The 18,805-nt window shown below is 45.7% G+C and overlaps 1 protein-coding gene across 4 annotated transcripts in view; it reads right to left on the bottom strand.

The window, feature by feature from the left end:
• Window positions 1-12,860: 12,860 nt before the first annotated feature.
• The window catches only part of NLN (neurolysin), a 95,621-nt gene continuing 89,676 nt past the window's right edge, over window positions 12,861-18,805 (bottom strand). For 2 of the 4 annotated variants that reach the window (XM_008262286.3, XM_051853706.2), the window contains exon 13: window positions 12,861-14,713. In XM_008262286.3, the coding sequence (XP_008260508.2) occupies window positions 14,579-14,713 (135 nt within the window). In that variant the 3' untranslated portion in view covers window positions 12,861-14,578. Of the gene's footprint in view, window positions 14,714-15,954; window positions 17,885-18,805 lie in introns of those variants that run through there. The other 2 variants (XM_070056769.1, XM_070056768.1) reach the window with 2 other exon arrangements.

Here is an 18,805-nt window from a genome sequence, read left to right as displayed (position 1 = left end):
GGGTCAAGAGAGAAAGCAGAGAAAGAAGAGGGGAAGGAGGTACAGGCAGGAGGTCTTAGTGTCTACTGTGAAAACTCTGGCTCGTGGCCGGGGCTGTGGCTCAGCGGGTAAAGCCACTGCCTATAGTGCCGGCATCCCACTTCCCAGCCAGCTCTCTGCTATGGCCTGGGAAAGCAGTGGAAGATGGCCCAAGTCCTTGGTCCCCTGCACCCACGTGGGAGACCTGAAAGAAGCTCCTGGCTCCTGATTGGCCCAGCTCTGGCTGTTGTGGCCATCTGGGGAGTGAACCAGCGGATGGAAGACCTCTCTCTCTCTGCTTCTCTATAACTCTGCCTTTCAAATAAATAAGTAAAAATCTTAAAAATAAAAACAAAAAACTTTGGCTTTTAATCCAAAGGGAACTGGGAGCCACTGCAGGGTTGTCAGCGGCGTGTTGATATCATTTGACACGAAGATCACCATGGCTACCGTGTTTGGGAACGGACTGAAGGGGCCAGGGGCAGAATTGAAGTGTCTGGTACATAGTAAATGTTTAATAAATGTCAGTCATTTTGAGGGTATTGATTCCTTAGTACAAATGAGGCTATGACGTCTCTTTGTGCATTTGTTTATGGTTAGCTCAACTATAGATTTAGTCATTCACTCAACAAGTATTTATGGGGTATGACTATACTAGATGCTGGGGAATATAAGTTTACTTTCAAAAGATAAGATTGCTTTAAATTCATAGAAACACAAAGTTGAATGGTGGTTACCAGGGATGAGGGGAGGAGGAAAACAGGAATTGTTTAATGGATATAGAGTTTCAGTTATGCAAGATAAAACATTTCTAGAGATCTGTTGCATAACAATGTCAATACCCTTAATTTTATTGAACTGCACACTTAAAAACAGTTTAGTTGGCAAATCTGATGTTATCTCTTTTTGCAATTAAAAATAAAGAGGAAAAAATGACTTGTTAGAGGGGATAATAAACAAGCAAAAAATTAGGTAGAAATAAGTACTTACGATAAAACAATCAAGGTGGTGTGCTGTGTGACTGAAGGGCTACTTTTAATAATTTAAAAAATAAAAACTATTGAAAAAAGATGAAAGAAATGGAGAGGACGTTTAGCCTCGCTGTTGGGATGCCTACATCCAGCATTAAAGTATCTGGGTTAATACAGATTCTGGGAGGGATTGGGGGTGGCTGAAGTAGTTCGATTTCTGTTCCCCAGTGTGAGAGGCCTGCACAGAGTACCTGGCTTACAGCTTCAGCCTGGCCCAGCCCTGGTGGTCGTGGGCTTTTGGGGCGTGAACCAGTGGATAGGAGCTCTGTCTGCCTGTTTTTCTTTGAAATATCTTTTATTACACATTGGACATAGAGAAGTGATAGTAAAAGAACTACACATAGGGGCCGGCGCCAAGGCTCACTTGGTTAATCCTCCGCCTGTGGCGCCGGCATCCCACATGGGCACCGGGTTCTAGTCCCAGTTGCTCCTCTTCCAGTCCAGCTCTCTGCTGTGGCCTGGGAAGGCAGTGGAGGATGGCCCAAGTGCTTGGGCCCTGCACCTGCATGGGAGACCAGGAGGAAGCACCTGGCTCCTGGCTTCAGATCGGCGCAGCGTCAGCTGTAGCGGCCATCTGGGGAGTGAACCAACAGAAGGAAAACCTTTCTCTCTGTCTCTCTCTCTCACTGTCTATAACTCTACCTGTCAAATAAAAAAAAAGAACTGGGCCAGCGCCACAGCTCACTAGGCTAATCCTCCGCCTAGCGGCGCCGGCACACCAGGTTCTAGTCCCGGTCGGGGCGCCGGATTCTGTCCCGGTTGCCCCTCTTCCAGGCCAGCTCTCTGCTGTGGCCAGGGAGTGCAGTGGAGGATGGCCCAAGTGCTTGGGCCCTGCACACCTGGCTCCTGGCTCCTGCCTTCAGATCAGCGCGGTGCGCCGGCCACAGTGCACCGGCTGCGGCGGCCATTGGAGGGTGAACCAACGGCAGAAGGAAGACCTTTCTCTCTCTCTCTCTCTCTCTCTCTCACTGTCCACTCTGCCTGTAAAAAAATAAATAAATAAAATAAAAAAAAGAACTACACATATACGAACATTTATTTTCTTTCCAAATTATTATCTGAGACAAGGTAACTTTCTCTTGATAATTTCTTGCTCACTTGATAAGTATTTAATGTGACCAGAATTTTTGCATTTTTGTATAGGGAATGGACCATATCTTCCTTTCTCCTCACCAAAATAAAAACCCCAAGATCAGAAAATTTAGATGTAGCATGGCTACTTCTTTAGTTTAATTAGTATTGGGCATCCTTCTCTGATAGAATCCTTGGACTTCCACTTGAAGTGCAGAGCTGGCTGGTGCTGCTGGATGATGGAGGGCACTTGCAGTCTTGGAATGCTGCTCTGTTTCTACACAGCGTCTACCTGTGGGGTTCAGCAGTCCTGGGATACACTTACAGCAAGCTCTCTGAGGACTGGCCCGGATTTAGTGGACCAACCAAAATATACACCCCATTGACCTAGCAAATGCAGAAGGCAACACAAAAACCAAACACGAGATCATATTTCCATTTTGGCTGAAGACGAGGGGAACATTTTATCCTGAGCAGACAGAGAAACAGGCAGAAATAAAATGCATGCTGAAACAGCACTATCTTCTCCCGTCATTTGCTTTGCAAAGTCCAGATGGGAAAGGAACCCCCATTCTTTCGCTTTCCACACTTACCTCTAATGTGTTTTGGCATCAGATGCAACACTAAACTTGAAAGTGTATTTTTTTTGCTGAAAGAATTTGACATAAGTAAGAAAATGTGTAAGTGGGTGGAGGTCGAGGGTTAGCTTTGTGGGGGCACAAAGAAATATTCAAGATAATAGACATGATAAAACAATAATTTCCAAGATTTGAGGAATTTCTGATTGAGGAAATTATTTATGTCAGTTATAGGTCACACAATTTTTCCTTTGGATAATTTTTGTTAAAGGCTTGTTTGTATGTTTGTTTAAAAGGCAGAGAGAGAGAGAGAGGGGGAGAGAGAGAGAGAGATCTTCCATCTCTAGGTTCACTCTCCAAATAGCCGCAAACAACCGAGGCTGGGCCAAGCTGAAGCAAGGAGCCAGGAACCCCATCTAGGTCTCCCACATGGGTGGCAGGGGCCTAAGTGTTTAGGCCATCTTCTGTTAACTTCCAAGGCACATTCCCAGGGAGAGGAATCAGAAGTGGAGCAGCTGGAACTTAAAGTGGCTGATAAGAGAGGATGGTGTCACAAGTGGCATTTAACTCACTGAGCCTGATTGTCAGCATTGTGACACAGCAGGCTAAGCCGCCTGCAATGCTGGCGTCACATATGCGCTCCGGTCTGCTTCACTTCTGATCCAGTTTGCTGCTAATGCACCCGTGGAAAGCAGCAGAGGATGTCCCAAGTACTCGGGCCCCAACCTACATGGGAGACCCGGATGGAGCTAAGGCCTCTTGCTTTTGGCTTGGCCCAGTCCCAGCTGTTGTGGTCATTTGGGGAATGAACCAGGGAATGAAGGATCTCTCTCACACTCTCTCCCTCTTTCTCTGTAACTGCCTTTCAAGTAAATAAGGGAAAGTTACATATGGGCCAGTTCTGTCAAATAGCTCCTTCTACTTCTTCCTCTTGTGTCTCCAGACGACAGCAAGATTTTTCTGGCACACCTAGTAAAGGTCAACTTTGGCCATGTTCCATATAAACATGACTACACAACTTTTTATATGTGAGAGGCAAGTTTTTAGTTTTCTTCTAAATCAGACTTTTATTATAATTCATTGTTAAGTCATGAAGACTCTTTGGAAGTGGTTAAACCTCTACTTTTGAATAATAAAACTTTCCTTACTCATCTTGAATTAAATATCAATCAATCAGATCTTTAAACTGAAGGCTTTCCTCTCTTGCATGTGAGGTTCACAATTAAATTCCAGCTATGGCCCTTGTTCACAGCCAGCTTTTGCCTGTTATCCAGTTCTTGGCTCTAACACTGCCCCCACCCCCCCACCCCCAGTGTTTATCTTGTGATAGGCACATTCACACTTCAGCCTCCACACCATTATTGCGGGCTGAACCACCACACAACCTCAACATTCCTTCAACATTCCATGGGTGGCTCTCCCCTCTCACCCTCTCCTTCTTTTCTTTTTCTTTTTTTAAGATTTATTTATTTTATTTGAAAGTTGGAGTTACACAGAGAGAGAAGGAGAAGCAGAGAGAGAGAGATCATCCATCCGCTGGTTCACTCCCCAGTTGGCTGGTCGGAGTTGTGCTGGTCCGAAGCCAGGAGCCAGGTGCTTCTTCCAGGTCTCCCACGCGGGTGCAGGGTCCCAAGGACTTGGGCCATCTTCTACTGCTTTCCCAGGCCACAGCAGAGAGCTGGATCCGAAGAGGAGCAGCCGGGACTAGAACCGGTGCCCATATGGGATTCTGGCACAGCAGGCGGTGGCTTAGCCCGCTGCGCCACAGTGCCGGCCCCTCACCCTCCCCTTGATACTAGAACTATGGCCAGATCAGTGACCTGACACCTGGGATTCAGGGTGCCCAGAGTGAGAGGAGTGTATCCTGGGCACACGACTCACCTTCTAATGTAATGACTCCATTGCTGTTACCCCAGAGGAATGCAGCAGGGGTGTGACACCCTGTCTACTGGCACTGGAGCAAACAGTAACTCGCTGGACTTAGGTCTCCCTGCTGTGTTCTGCTAGAGTCCTGAGAAGCTCAGCAGCTAGACAGGAAGTAATTCTGGCTTCCCGATCACTAACATAATTTGGCTTTAACTTAGCTCCCCTCACCAATCTCAACTTGAACTTCCGCAGATAAAAGCCATCGACTGAAGTTGCTATCTAGGTAGCAATCTGGCTTGCTTAGAAGAAATTCACAATCTTCTTTCAAACTTGTTTGATGGGGGCCAGCGCTGTGGTGTAGTGGGTAAGGCTGCCGCCTGAAGTGCCGGCATCCCACATGGGAGCCTGTTTGAGTCCTGGATGCTACACTTCCGATCCAGCTCTCTGCTATGGCCTGGGAAAGCAGCGGAAGGTGGCCCAAAGACTTGGAAGAAGCTCCAGGCTCCTGGCTTTGGATCAACATAGCTCCGGCCATTGCAGCCATTTGAGGAGTGAACCACTGGATGGAAGACCTCTCTCTCTCTCTCTCGCTCTCTCGCTCTCTGCCTCTCTGTAACTCTGCCTTTCAAATAAATAAATAAATCTAAAAAAAAAAAAAAAAACTTGTTTGATGAAGTATGAGTGAAGCCAAATCTTCGAGGCCTCTTTTGTATTCTGTAACAGGTATTTTTAAGCAGCTTTGGAGGCAGAGTGTCATAGCAGTTAAGATGCCTTCATCCACACCAGAGTGCCAGGGTTTGAGTCCCCTCCACTCCAGTTGTAGCTTCCTGCTAAATTGCACCCTAGGAGGCAGCAGTGATGCCTCAAGTAGCTGGGTCCCTGCCTCCCTCGTGGAAGACTTGGCTTGGGTTTCCAACTTCTAGTTTGGTCTGCTGGTTTCTGGAGTTTGGGGAGTGAACTGGAGCTCTCTCTGTGTGTCTGTCTCTCTCCCTTTCTTGCCTCTCAAATAAATAATATTAAATTTAAATTTTGACTTTTAGGAGTGGTTGTACATAATTTACTACTATGCTGATTCTTCCAATATTCTCATTAGCCTGCAGGTCTTAAGTCAATGGCCTATGATTGAATCTGGGGTGTTGTGTAGAACAGCCCTTCAAGTTCTGACTCCCCAGTTAGAAAGCAGGCAGTTGCGTTGTCCATGGCCTCTGTCGTCACATTGTCTGCGCAGACTTCTGTTGTGTGCCTGCTGGGAGTTGGTGGTATTTGCTCAGAGTCTTCCATTCACTTAATAGGACTTTTGGGAGAAAGGAAGACAGAAGGAAGGAAGGGGAGGAGGGGAGGAAGGTGCTCCACATGGTTGGTTAGACCACAGGATGTAGTTTTTCTACGCATCAGTGCCATGAAAACAGTGAAACAGAACGATGAAGTTGTGAGAATTTAGAGCTTCTGTCTTCGTTTAAGGACACGATTAAGCTACTTCTTCACTAAGAAGCGATTAGGAAAAGGAATTGCAAAGTTGGGTCACCTTCCCACATAACTGCAGACTGATCAGGACCCAGCCCCCACCGCCCACCCCACCACAGGAAGAGGAAATGTACTGAGGTGTGCCAGAAGTCTCCGACAAGTTCATGGAATACATGCATTATCTCAACTCATTTGCCTGCGAATGTTTTGAAGTACCCTCGTAGAGGGCTTGCTAGATTAAGTGTGAGGAATTTCTCTCGCACCACCTGATCCCAGATGGAAATTCACTGGCTAACTGTGTTGCTGACCGAACAAAACAGGGGATAATGACCTCTGGCTGAAGATTTTATAATTGGAGCTGAGACAGAGTGGGCCATGTGCGTGTTCAGAACAGTGATCCCATTGTGAATTACAACAGAAGTCCCACTTGTCAGTCACACAAACATTTAAGACCATAGAGAGGCATTTGATTGAGGACAGGGATGACAAAACGGGTCTTTTGGCTTTCCCCACTTTGCCCCCAACACAAAGGGACTGATGACGGCTTTGTTCTGGGGTGAAGTCTTGCATTCCTCTGAGAACCTATGCCATTATTAAAAGAGAACGAAAATTCCTGTCTGGAATCCCTCCCACCACTCTGAAAAAAAGCCAGCTTTGGTGCTCATCCTCCAATGGGAAGAGGAAGCAATGTAAATATCACACCAGATTCTTTTGCTGTATTTGCTAATCACCATTTTTCCTCATTCTCTTTAGTAGCTGCCTCAGCGTTAAACAATTGTGGTAAACAGAAGAACTGTGGCTCTGATTTGACAACATCTGTCAACATTTAAAATGCAGCTATCCTACGAGCCAGGAATTACTTTTTAGAGTTTAGTTGGCAGATAAACATGACATATTTATAAGGATAATCTTGGTGGCATGGTTTGTAAGGTTCAAAGAGTGGAAACAACTGAAATATCCAACAATAGGGGACTGATCAAATGAATTACTATGTATTTATTTATACAGCAGAATACCAGGCCATCACTAATGAACATGTAGCAAACCTCCAAATACTGATTACTGATAAAGAAGGCCTAGAGCCGGCGCTGTGGCATAGCGGGGTTAATGCCCTGGCCTGAAACTATGGCATCCCATGTGGGCACCAGTTCTAGTCCCGGCTGCTCCTCTTCTGATCCAGCTCTATGCTATGGCTTGGGAAATCAGTGGAAGATGGCCCAAGTTTTGGGCCCCTGCACCCACGTGGGAGACATGGAAGAAGCTCCTGGCTTTGGATTGGCACAGCTCCGGCCGTTGTGGACATCTGGGGAGTGAACCAGTGGATGGAAGACCTCTTTCTCTCTCTCTCTCTGCCTCTCTTCTCTCTAACTCTTTGAAATAAATAAATAAATTTAAATTAAAAAAAAAAAAAAGGAAGTGGAGCAGCCTGAGCTCAAACCTATGCTCATGTGGGGTGCTGGCAATGCTGGTGGTAGGTTAACCCACTGTGCCACCATGCTGGTCCCAACTTCCTTCCTTTAAAAAAAAAAAAGAAGGTCTAGCACACCGTGGGTAAGACACTGCAGGTGGAGAAGTGTTGAGAAGGATTTTTGAAAACATGTAAAATATCTCTGAAAGGGTTATGTATACTGGTATACATACATACATACATACAGGATGCCTGTTTGCAGGGGAACTGGGTACCTATGAGGCAGGGTGGGAGGGGACTTAACTTTTTACTATCTCCTCCCTTCCTTCCTTTCTGCCTGCATTCCTGCCGCCTTCTTTTTTTCTTTCTCTTCCTTTTCTTTCCTTTCTCCCTTCCTCCCTTTTCTCCTCCTTTCTATCCCTCTCTTCTTCCTTTCCTTCCTTATTTATTTTTTTAAAAAAAGAGGTATTTATTTTATTTGAAAGAATTACACAGAGAGAGGAGAGGCTGAGAGAGAGGACTTCCATCTGCTGGTTCACACCCCCACTCTTCCACACGGGTGCAGGGGCCCAAGGACTTGGGCCATCTTCCACTGCTTTCCCGGGCCATAGCAGAGAGCTGGATCAGAAGTGGAGCAGCCAGGACTCGAACCGGCATCCATAAGGGATGCTGGCACTGCAGGCGGCGGCCTTACCTGCTATGCTACAGTGCCAGCCCCTTCCCTTATTTATTTTAATGGCACAGCAACAGAAAGGGAGAGACAAAGACAAGTCTTCCATCCACTGGTTTACTTTCTAGATGGCTGCAAAAGCCAGGAACGCCAGGACCTCCATCCCGATCTCCCACATGGGTGGCAGGGGCCCAAGATAGCCATCCTCCACCATCTCCCCATGTACATTAACAGGAAGCTGGATCAAAAGCAGAGGAGCTGGGACTTGAACCAGCACTCTGATATGAAATGTAGCATAGCAAGCAGTGGCTCAACCTGCTGTGCCACTGTGCTGGTCCCCACCATCTCCCTTCTTTATACCCTTTGAGTTGTGTGATATTTGTATGTATTAGCTCATCAAAAATTAAATAATTACACAAATAAGTAAAATACAATAAAATAACAGGTAGACAAAAATGAGTTTTGCAAAACATATGATAACGTAAATAAATAAAAGGAAATGAAGTATGAGTTTAAGTCCTCTCATGACCCTTGGAAGTCTGAAGTTTGAGTCTTTCATGGATTTGCTTAATTCATTTCTATCTCTGTAAGATTTACTTATTTCAAAGGCAGAGTGACACACAGAGGAAAAGACACAGAGAAAGAGATCGGATCTTCCATCCACTGGTTCACTCCGCAAATGCGCACAGTAGCCAGGGCTGGGCCAGGCTGAAGCCAGAGCCAGGAACTCCATCTGAGGCTCCCATGTGGGTGGCAGGGACCCACGCACATGAGTCATCCTCTGCTGCCTCCCAGGTGCAGTAGCAGGGAGCTGGGTCAGAGGCACAGGTGGGACTGGATCCCAGGCACTCAGACACACAATGTGGTCTCCCAAGGGCAGCTTAGCCCTCTGTATCACAATGCCCCTGTTCCTGTGGCTCTGATTAACAGCAATGGAAATTATTAACACCAATGAGAGAAGCAAGTGAAGAATATTAACTAATTCTGCGTCATCTCTAAACAACTCAATGGTCATTTTACCCTGTTTTCTTTTTTTTTTAATAAAAACTATACCAATGTCTTTTGGGTATAAGATGCTTATCAGATCAAGAGGGGTTCTACATCATTCCTCTGCTGGCCATTAATTTATAACCATTTATTCACAAAAAGTGGTGAAAGTGAACATTTTCATTTTTTACTTGTGAGTCCTTTAACCACAGGGTCTAAGAAATTCTTGGCTATAACAGAGATGGAAGAACATATTTAGTCCCACTCCTAAAATGCTGAAAAGAGAAAAGCAATCATTTTGTTAAAAACAAAAGCCTGTTGGTGGCGGGTGGCAGGGTAAGCACATACAATTTTGTGGCACAATGGTCTAATTGCACAGTGGAGTCAACCAGGTCTGGGGGGGGGGGGGGGGCGGAAGCACCAGAAGGCTCTCCACGCATTCCTCCCCACTGTGACCTAGGAGTGTATCTGGCTTCCCTGCCACACAATGCACACCTCCACTTTAGGGCTGCCATTTTTCTATATCCATGGCCCAGCACAGTGCCTGCTCCATAACAAGGACTTTATCGTCTTTGAATTGGATTCAAAACCAAAAGTTTGAAAACAATTGTCTAAGACTGTAGTTCTTATTTTTTTTTTCCTGACTAATGTTAAGGAGACTTTCTCCAGAAAAAGGCACACATCCAAGCACGCAAATATTGGCGTGTAATTTCACGGTAGTTGTGGGATATCTGCTGTTCTCTAGATCCACAAGGAACTCAGGGCTTCTAGATTAAGAAATTCTTTATGTTTGGAATACACAATCCCAGAGACAAGTGAAGGAATCTTCAGCAACATTCCCTGCCTTTTTTTTTTTTTCAACAAAACCATGTTTATGTTTCATGTAGAAATTTCCAGTACACCATGCAGAAATCTGTACATATGTCAAATTTATCCATATTGCTTTAGATTCCCATTCAAATAAGGCATTTTTCAATTATTGAAAAAAAGGCATGTTCATAGTAAAATAGTGATTTTAAAGAGGATATATTTAACAAATTCTAATTAACTGTTCTCTAATAACCAAGGATTGTGAAGGACAAAGTAGAATCACTCAAGGAGGTTACAATATGCTGGGTGCGTGCATGATAAACCTGGGTGTTTGATTAAAGTTTTTGTGTGTATGTTTAATGAAGACAGCTGTGGACACAGATGTAAAGGCACAGGGCCAGAGCTGTGGCGTAGCAGGTAAAGCCGCCGCCGGCAGCACTGGCATCCCATATCAGCACCGGTTCGAGTCCCGGCTGCTCCACTTCTGATCCAGCTTGCCGCTATGGCCTGGAAAAGCAGTGGAAGATGGCTCAAGTCCTTGGGCCCCTGCATCCGCATGGGAGACCTGGAAGAAGCTCCTGGCTTCTGGCTTCAGATCAAAGCAGCTCAGGCTGTTATGGCCATCTGGGGAGTGAACCAGTGGATGGAAGACCTCTCTCTCTCTGTCTTTCTCTGCCTCTCCTTTTGACTCTGTGTAACTCTTTCAAATAAATAAATAAATCTTAAAAAAAATAAAAACCAATTCCTTTGCTTTGATACAGCTGATACTAATTATTTTTTTTTTGAAGATTTATTTATTTATTTGAAAGGCAGAGTTATAGAAAGGCAGAGCGAGCGAGAGGTCTTCCACCTGCTGATGCACTCCCCATATGGCCGCAACGGCCAGAGCTGCATGGATCCACAGCTGGGAGTCGGGAGCTTCCTCCAGGTTTCACCCATGCAGCTGCAGGGGCCCAAGGACCTGGGCCATCCTCCACTGTTTTCCCAGGCCATAGCAGAGAGCTGGGTTGGAACTGGAACAGCCGAGACTAGAACCGGTGCCCATATGGGATGCCGTAGTTTCAGGCCAGGGCATTAACCTGCTGTGCCACAGCGCCAGCCTGCAGGCAGCGGCTTTACCTATGCCACAGCACTGGCCCTCTCATTCTAGCAGAAATGTTCCTACTAAAGATGAACAAAAAATAAACACATTGATGGTCATTTAAAGAAAATGAAAGTGTATGTACACCCTTCTTGATTTTATTCTCACCAATCACTTGTAAGAAAAGGCATATTCAATTTCAAGGGGTTATCTGGTTTCAGATTCTTACCTGTAATAATGTGCTGGAGGAGAAAGAAGCCACGATCTCTGGACCTACTCAGATGAGACAGGGTTTCTCGTCTAACATTCTTAGGAGCTCAGCTAACTATGCTTAAACCCAATTTGAAGGATTAGTATTTTTTATGAACTGGATGTTTATGTCTTCCCAAAATTCCTGTGTTGAAGCTTTCTTTAACCCTGTGATGGTATCTGGTCGGGCCTGTGGGAAGTCATTAGATTTATAGGATGGAGTCCTAAGGATGGGATTAGGACCCGTATAAAAAGACACCACAAGGCTTGCTCCCAGTGGCTGGCTGGCTGGCTGTCTGCAAGCAAGAATGCCCTCAGCAAGAAGTGACTCTTTCAGTACCATGAGGGTAGGACCTGCAGAACTGTGAGAAACAAATCTCATTATTATTATTTTTTTCTGCAGCCATCATGTAAGAGCTAAAGACGTCCCTCTGTCATCACATCCTGGTCTAAGTAGCTCAGGGCAATTCTTAGTTGTTTATACAACATGCAACACTTCTACTAGAGAAAATTCATATTTGGGGCATAAAATCAGGACTTCTCCTTCTCTGCTCTGTAGCATCATAAGATTAATCCTCTAGGAATCAAACTTACTATACATTAGCACGAGATGTTTAAGAACTTCACCTTAGCAATGGAACTGTATCCGAAAAAAGAGCCTGAAAGAGGCCTACATCTCTCAGAGACTGTATTAAATGTGCTTAGTACATATACCTCAGGTTTAGGTTTGCCTAGTTACTATTCTTTTTATTTTATTTATTTGAAAGACAGAGTTACAGAGCAAGACAGAGCCAGAGAGAGAGGGAGAGAGAAAGAGATCTTCCATCCGCTGGTTCACTCCCCAGATGGCTGCAATGGCCAAAGCTGAGCTGATCTGAAGCCAGGAGCCAGGAGCTTCTTGCGGGTCTCCCAAGTGGGTGCAGGGGCCCATGGACTTGGGCCATCTTCTACTGCTTTCCCAGGCCATAGCAGAGAGCTGGGTTGAAGTGGAGCAGCCAGGACTTGAACTGATGCCCATATGGAATGCTCTAACCCGCTGTGCCAGTCTCGGCCCCCCAGCTACCATTCTTATACTTAACCCTTCAAAGCGACTCAGCGACTCCCAGGGAAAAACAAGCAATGGCTGTGCTCAAAAAGGCTTTTAAAAGTGAGTCCCTGACCATGCTAGTGAACTGTTTTTGTGTGTAAGTACTTGCTTTTTGTTGTTGCACTTTGGTAAATTCTAAATACTGGAAATAAACCCTAAATAATAAAACCAGCACTGTGGCACAGTGGGTTAAGTCGCTGCTTGTGACCCTGGCACCCCGTAGTGGAGTGCTGGTTTGGGTCCCAGCTTCTCCCCTTCCCATCAAGCTCCTTACTGACTCGCCTGGGGAAACAGTGCAGGATAGCACAAGTGCTGAGGTTCCTGCCACCCACGTAGGAGACCAGCATGGAGCTCCTGGCTCCTGGATTTGGCCTGGTCCAGACCTGGCTGTCGTGGCCATTTGGGGAGTGAACCAGGGGATGAAAATTCTCTTACACACACACACACACACACACACACACACACACACACCATGGTGCTTTTGTTTTCTCATGCATTTCAGTTTTAACATGAAAATATGAAAGAAATGTGAATTCATCCTCATGGTAATAATACAACTTTATTGTCTGTAGCCTTTTCCACACAAATCATTATTAGTTTTTCCATGTGAAAGACATTAAGGTTTAAAATGGTAAAGTTATTGTTAAAAAGACACATTGGGCAGTAGAAATAGCTGAAGAGAGTTTTTTTTTTTTTTTTTTTTTTTAATCTGAAAGTAGACAACCGAAGAGTCTAGGGGAAAACAGATAAACAGATTTCCAGGTTGCTGAGACCACAAAAACAGCCTTGGGGACCACAGGAGGTGGTGTGGGGTGAGGAGGGGCCAGGCAAATTATCTCACAGTGTGGCATTTCATGTGGATGTTGAAGGTATTTGCTTGGCACTAATAATCTTAGAATTTCCGTCTGTGTTGCTATGGCTCTTGATTTCCTGTTGTCTATTCTTTTATTATGCAACATAATAAATGTTTCATTTAGCACAAAGTCCATTTGAACTAGACTACAGAAAGGTTCGAATTCTGTCCCTGGCCAGCAAAGTCATAGCTCAGGTATGCAGTGGGAAGTAACTTCAACACCCATGCGGCATTTGTTCAAAGTCCACTTTATTTATTTATTTTTTTAAACTTCTCCAGCTTGGTTTCCTCATTGAGTAGATTCCTAGAGAAAAAGGTGGAGTTCAGGCCCCAGTAAAAGACAGACCCGAGGGCTCAGCAGACAGAACAGGGGGCCGAGGCCTCCTGCCCCGAGTGGTGGGGTGAAGGCTGCACCTAACCTCCGGAGGTGCGGTCCTTGAATACCTCTGTCCTGAACCCACTGCTCCTCTTGAGTTCCTGAACTCTTCTTGCTCCACCTCCCCGTGGCTCTCTCCCTGCGGCACTTGAAATAGCCATTTGTGCGTGTGCACCTGCCACTCTGGGCAAGTGGTGAGGAAAGCGGGCAGAGTCCTTCTGCTCCTGAGAAACACGGGGAGGGAAAGGTACGCTGGGACTTGCAGGGTGTTCTAAGTGGCAAGTAACCCCGCATACTCACAGCGTGGCATGCTGTAACGGAAATGAGACCCTAACGCAAGACACAAAATCCTCTAACACAAGCTATCAAAGCCTGTGATAGACATCGGGGAAGTGCAGTTATAGCTTCAAAGGCTTTCAGACTCTCCAACTGGACTTTATAAAGTGAAGACAAACCCAGATGGAGGACTATAACTGAAGTGTGGTAGAAAGCCTGCAGTCTTTACTGAGGCACACTGCCTTGGCCTTGAGGTATGTAGGCAAAGGGGTCACCCCTCACTGTGAGACACAGGATCAAAGCTGATGCAGGGTTCCAAGGAAACATCGGCCACAGGAATGTGATGATTCATTTATGGGTCCAGAAATCCCAAGTACAAAACTTCAAGACAGAAGAAGGATCAAATTATAGCATGTATGTGATTCAATTTCAAAATTCTTAGCCCTCTTACATTATATTATCTAGATCATAATAGTAAAAAATCAAATTATATTCATATGAAACTTTTATAAAAAGAAATCAAATCCATTTTTATGAAATTTTATAGTACAATTATTTGCCAGTGGGTCTTTTCTTAGGTCACAGTATTTATAATTCCATTTACATCTGGATAATTTTTAAAATTAAAAAGCAAAAGGAAGTCAATAGAAATCTAAATTTTCATTTGCAAAACTCCCTTCAGCTTCCAGGCCAGTGACACATGGCGACGCCGGCTTGTCCTCCAGACAGGGACTGCGACCAAAGGTCCGCCGCTCAGGGAGCCTGCAGGCCCCGGCTCATTAGGAACGCTTTCTGGTTTGGCTCACGTTGCAAGAAATTTTGGAGCATGTCCATGCCGTCCAGAGATCCCCCAGGTCTCAGGATTAGGTTTCTGTATTTCATTCCAACCTAATAAAATAAAACATCATGCCTAATAACTCACGGTCACAGCAATCCTCAAATCCCTGGATGCGAAAGGCAAAGGGGCAGGGCTGAAGGAAAGGCACGGCGGCTTTCCTGTCTGGATGGTCTCCTGCGCCTACACCACAGCTCTGCCCTCTTCATTTACTTATTTTGGTAACTAGGAGATGTGGAGCTGAAACCTCAGGTCTCCCACGCTGCTCTCTGTCATTGTCTTGTTTCCTTAGACTCTCACCAGTGGGCTGACAACATGAGCAAACAGAGTAGCGTGGAGTGGCTGAGTGGAACGTGGAGCACATCCCTGTTGGCTACTCGATCTCAAATGTGACTCCAAAAGGGTGAGCAAAGCATGTGTTCAAGAACACTACAAACAGGGGTGTACCTGTGTACCCAGGAACGAAGCCCAGCTGCACTCAAGTGGCTCCACTGGCTATTAGGAGGGGCTCACAAAAAACAAAACAAAAGACATTACTTGGGACGGGGAGCCGGAGAACAGTGTAACACCCTGAGTGCGTTCTTGCAATCTGTTCCCTTGATATAAATAATAATTAAAAAAAGACCCTGGGTGGAGGGGCCATGCAGGGAATGAGGACCTCGGTCAGTTCACTTGGAGGGAGGGAGCTGAAACCATGAAACTCATCACAGTTCCTCTGCCTTTTTTTTTTTTCAAACTTGCTTAGCTTTTTTTTTTTTTTTCCAAAGATTTATTTATTTATTTGAAAGTCAGAGTTACACAGAGAGAGGAGGAGAGGCAGAGAGAAAAGTGGTCTTCCATCCAATGGTTCACTCCCCAGATGGCCGCAACAGACAGAGCTGCGCTGATCAGAAGCCAGGAGCCAGGAGCTTCTTCCGGGTCTCCCATGCGGGTGCAGGGGCCCAAGGACCTGGGCCATCTTCCACTGCTTTCCCAGGCCACAGCAGAGAGCTGGACTGGAAGAGGAGCGGCCGGGACTAGAACCGGCGCCCATATGGGATGCTGGCACTTCAGGCCAGGGCATTAACCCACCGTGCCACAGTGCCGGCCCCTCCTCTGCTTTTATTTATATAAGCACACAAGCAGATGTACTCAAAGAAAACAGCATTATTCAAAAACTTCCACTACCCTTTTAGTGAAGCAAGACAAGGCAGTGAAATGCAACTCCAAGTAAACACATGAAATAGTTCACAGAGTGCCACTCCAGTTTGTATCTATTATGTTACTTGATCAACAGGAGCAGTCATTTTTTTTTTTTTTTTTTTTTTTTTTTGAGTACAAGAAGAGTTAGAGAACTGCCAGAGACCTAATTAACTTCTGACTTATAAACAAGGTTCTGCTTGGCCCGACCGTCAGAGATAAGTCTGGCTAAACTGTTAAGGAAATAAAGCATGGAGGAAATCCATCAAGTTAGATTTAACGTTCTACAGGTCCATAAAATCAAAATTTTGGGGGCCAGAGTTCTGGCACAGAGGCTAACGTCAGCATTCCATATGGGTTGCTGGTTTGAGCCCCAGCTGCTCTACTTCCAGTCCAACTCCCTGCTAATGGCCTAAGAAAAGCAGCAGAAGATGGGCCAAATGCTTAGGCCCCTGCACCCATGTGAGAGAAGACGCTCCTGGCTTCAGCCTGGCCCAGGGCTGGCCATTGTACCATTTGGGGAGTGAAACAGTGAATGCAAGGTCTCTCCCTCTCTCCTTTTCTGTCCCTCCCCTTCTCTCTGTAACTCTTTCAAATAAATAAACAAATCTTTAAAAAAAATCAAAATTTTTGGCTGTAAACAGAAATCATTTGTATCTTTTTAGTCATCTATAGGACAATATCTAACATAACAATCTGGATCCCAATTAGGAGTAAGTAAAAATTACCTTCTCATAAGCTCTAGGGTAGCACTGTCATCCTTTGCTGCCTTCCCAGGCCATAATCAGAGAGCTGCATGGGAAGTGGAGTAGCTGGGACTCTAATCAGTGCCCATCCTGGATGTCAGCATTGCAGGCTGTGACTTAACCTGCTGTGCCACAGCGCTGGCCCCGACTGCAGTTACAGTTACACTAGGTTCTTTCAAGTGCGGAACGCACAAGTGACTGCCACAGTGAACAGGGCTGGCCCAACAGCATCAGGTCATGTTTAAGTGTTCTAGTACGACGTTGAAGAGGCACAGAGTAATCTTGTTCTTCTTTAAGTTCTGGATACATTTTATTAAATAGAGGGCCTGCAGTCACTGACACTGGACTTACTGAAACCTTTGGTGATGAGGGTTTGGGGATAGTTTGTTCCAGAAAAAACAGAAATGCTTATCACCCCTGGCATGGTTTGCAGCAATGCATGCCGTCACAATGGTAGCCTAGAATCTGAAGTGTGAGCGAGGGCCACTCTCGTCATGGGCTTCATTATCCCAAGAAGGAGCGTTTCCGAGCTTTTGAATCCAACCACAATTTACTTCACCTCCCTTTCTTTTCTGGCCCAATGTGTCTACACTGGATGTTAAAGGAGTGGGTGGAGGATAGCCCACAATAGCCAGAGGTAGGCCAGACCTAAGTCACGAACCTTGATCTCAATCCAGGTGTCTTATGTGGGTGGCATGGACCTACGCACGTGAGCGATCACCTGCTGCCTCCCGGCGTGCGCACTAGCGGGAAGCTAGAAGTAGAAGCAGAGCCAGGACTGAAACTAGGCACTACGACGTGGGTAAACACCTTCGACAACACTCTGGGAAGCGGGTTTCCCAGGTGGCATTTTACTTGTGCCCAATGCCTGCCCCATATCTTTTATTTAGTAAAAATACATGTCATTCCATAGACATAATAGGAACATTAATGAAAGTCTAAATGAAGTTTTTCTTTTTCAAATTCCCCTCCAAAATGCTAATATCTGACAAAGAATTTTCATTTTGTGCAGAGAAGTACAGTGTAGGTCGCAGAGCAAGAGCAAGCGTTTGCGGGGCTGGATGGTGCTGCACAGACAGCGCCGGCCCCCTCGGCACGGCAGAGCTGTTTCAGAGCACAGCACTGTGTAGTCTCAGTCTGAGGTTCAGGGCTGCTCAAGTCTTCCCCTGCTCATGGCTCCAAACAAGTTGATTCAATTTCCTGAATTACAGAGCAATGGCCTTTTAATAGTTTCATTTCCTTTGCAATGAAGTTTTGAGAAGAGTTTAGGAGTCATTTTGGTAACAGGATCTTGCTTTTCTTAAGAGAGAAAAAAAATGAGTTAAGTGAATTTTTGTGTTTTAGGCAGGTGCCCAGCCTTGTAGCTGAGAACACAGGGTGTGGGAGACATGCCACAGGTGCAAGGAGTCTTTGTCACAAGTTGTTCTACCACAAGAAACTTTAACTGTAAGGGAAGTAGGAAGAGAAGCAGCAAGAGGACTTTTCATGCGCCAAATCCCCGCCAGGGGCACCTGTGAGTGTGCAGAAAGAACTCCTGTTTGTCGGGCTCTGGAGGGAAACCAGCGTCAGTCACCTCTGTGGTGTGTGACCCTGGAAGACAAGCAGGTAGCTGCTGGCAACTGTGCAAATCTCTCTAACACTGATGGTTGCTGAAGTAAGATCAAAAGCTCTGGGTCAGACCCAGGTCTGAATCCTGGCTCGATGCTCAGCTGAGACCTTGCTTCTTGGCTTCATCATACGTAGGATGGGAATATTCCTATCTTACTGGATGATCTCAGTACATTGCCCAGTCCCTGACATAATACCCGATATACAGAGGTATTCAAAAACCCTTAGCCCTCCTGTATTTTGTTGTTTTCTCACACTGCCCCCAAGTTCAGTGACTCTTATATAGTCAGGGAAACACATGGATTCCTGGCTTGGCATTTCCTGATTTAGTTCTGTTCCCTAGTAAAGCCTGAGAAAGGTACAAGAGACTCCATCTCTATTGGCAAGAAAGAGAAGATATAATCCAGTAGGAATATGAAGTAGGAGAGGTATCCAGGAACATGGTGCTGTGAGGTAATATTTCAATAGCAATAACAGTCCAAATGAAGGATGTGACTCAGGGATCAGCAATGAAAGGATCTAAATGGGAAGCAGCAGGTCTCCTGCTGCCTTGGGCATCTCTGAAGCAGCGCATCAGGATCCCTCCCCTTTCAACTGACCCTCCCCACTCCC

Source organism: Oryctolagus cuniculus, chromosome 14 (assembly GCF_964237555.1).
Source record: "Oryctolagus cuniculus chromosome 14, mOryCun1.1, whole genome shotgun sequence".
Taxonomy (NCBI): domain Eukaryota; kingdom Metazoa; phylum Chordata; class Mammalia; order Lagomorpha; family Leporidae; genus Oryctolagus; species Oryctolagus cuniculus.
The sequence above is the reverse complement of the archived record's forward strand: the minus strand, read 5'-3'. Positions and strand labels throughout refer to the sequence as shown.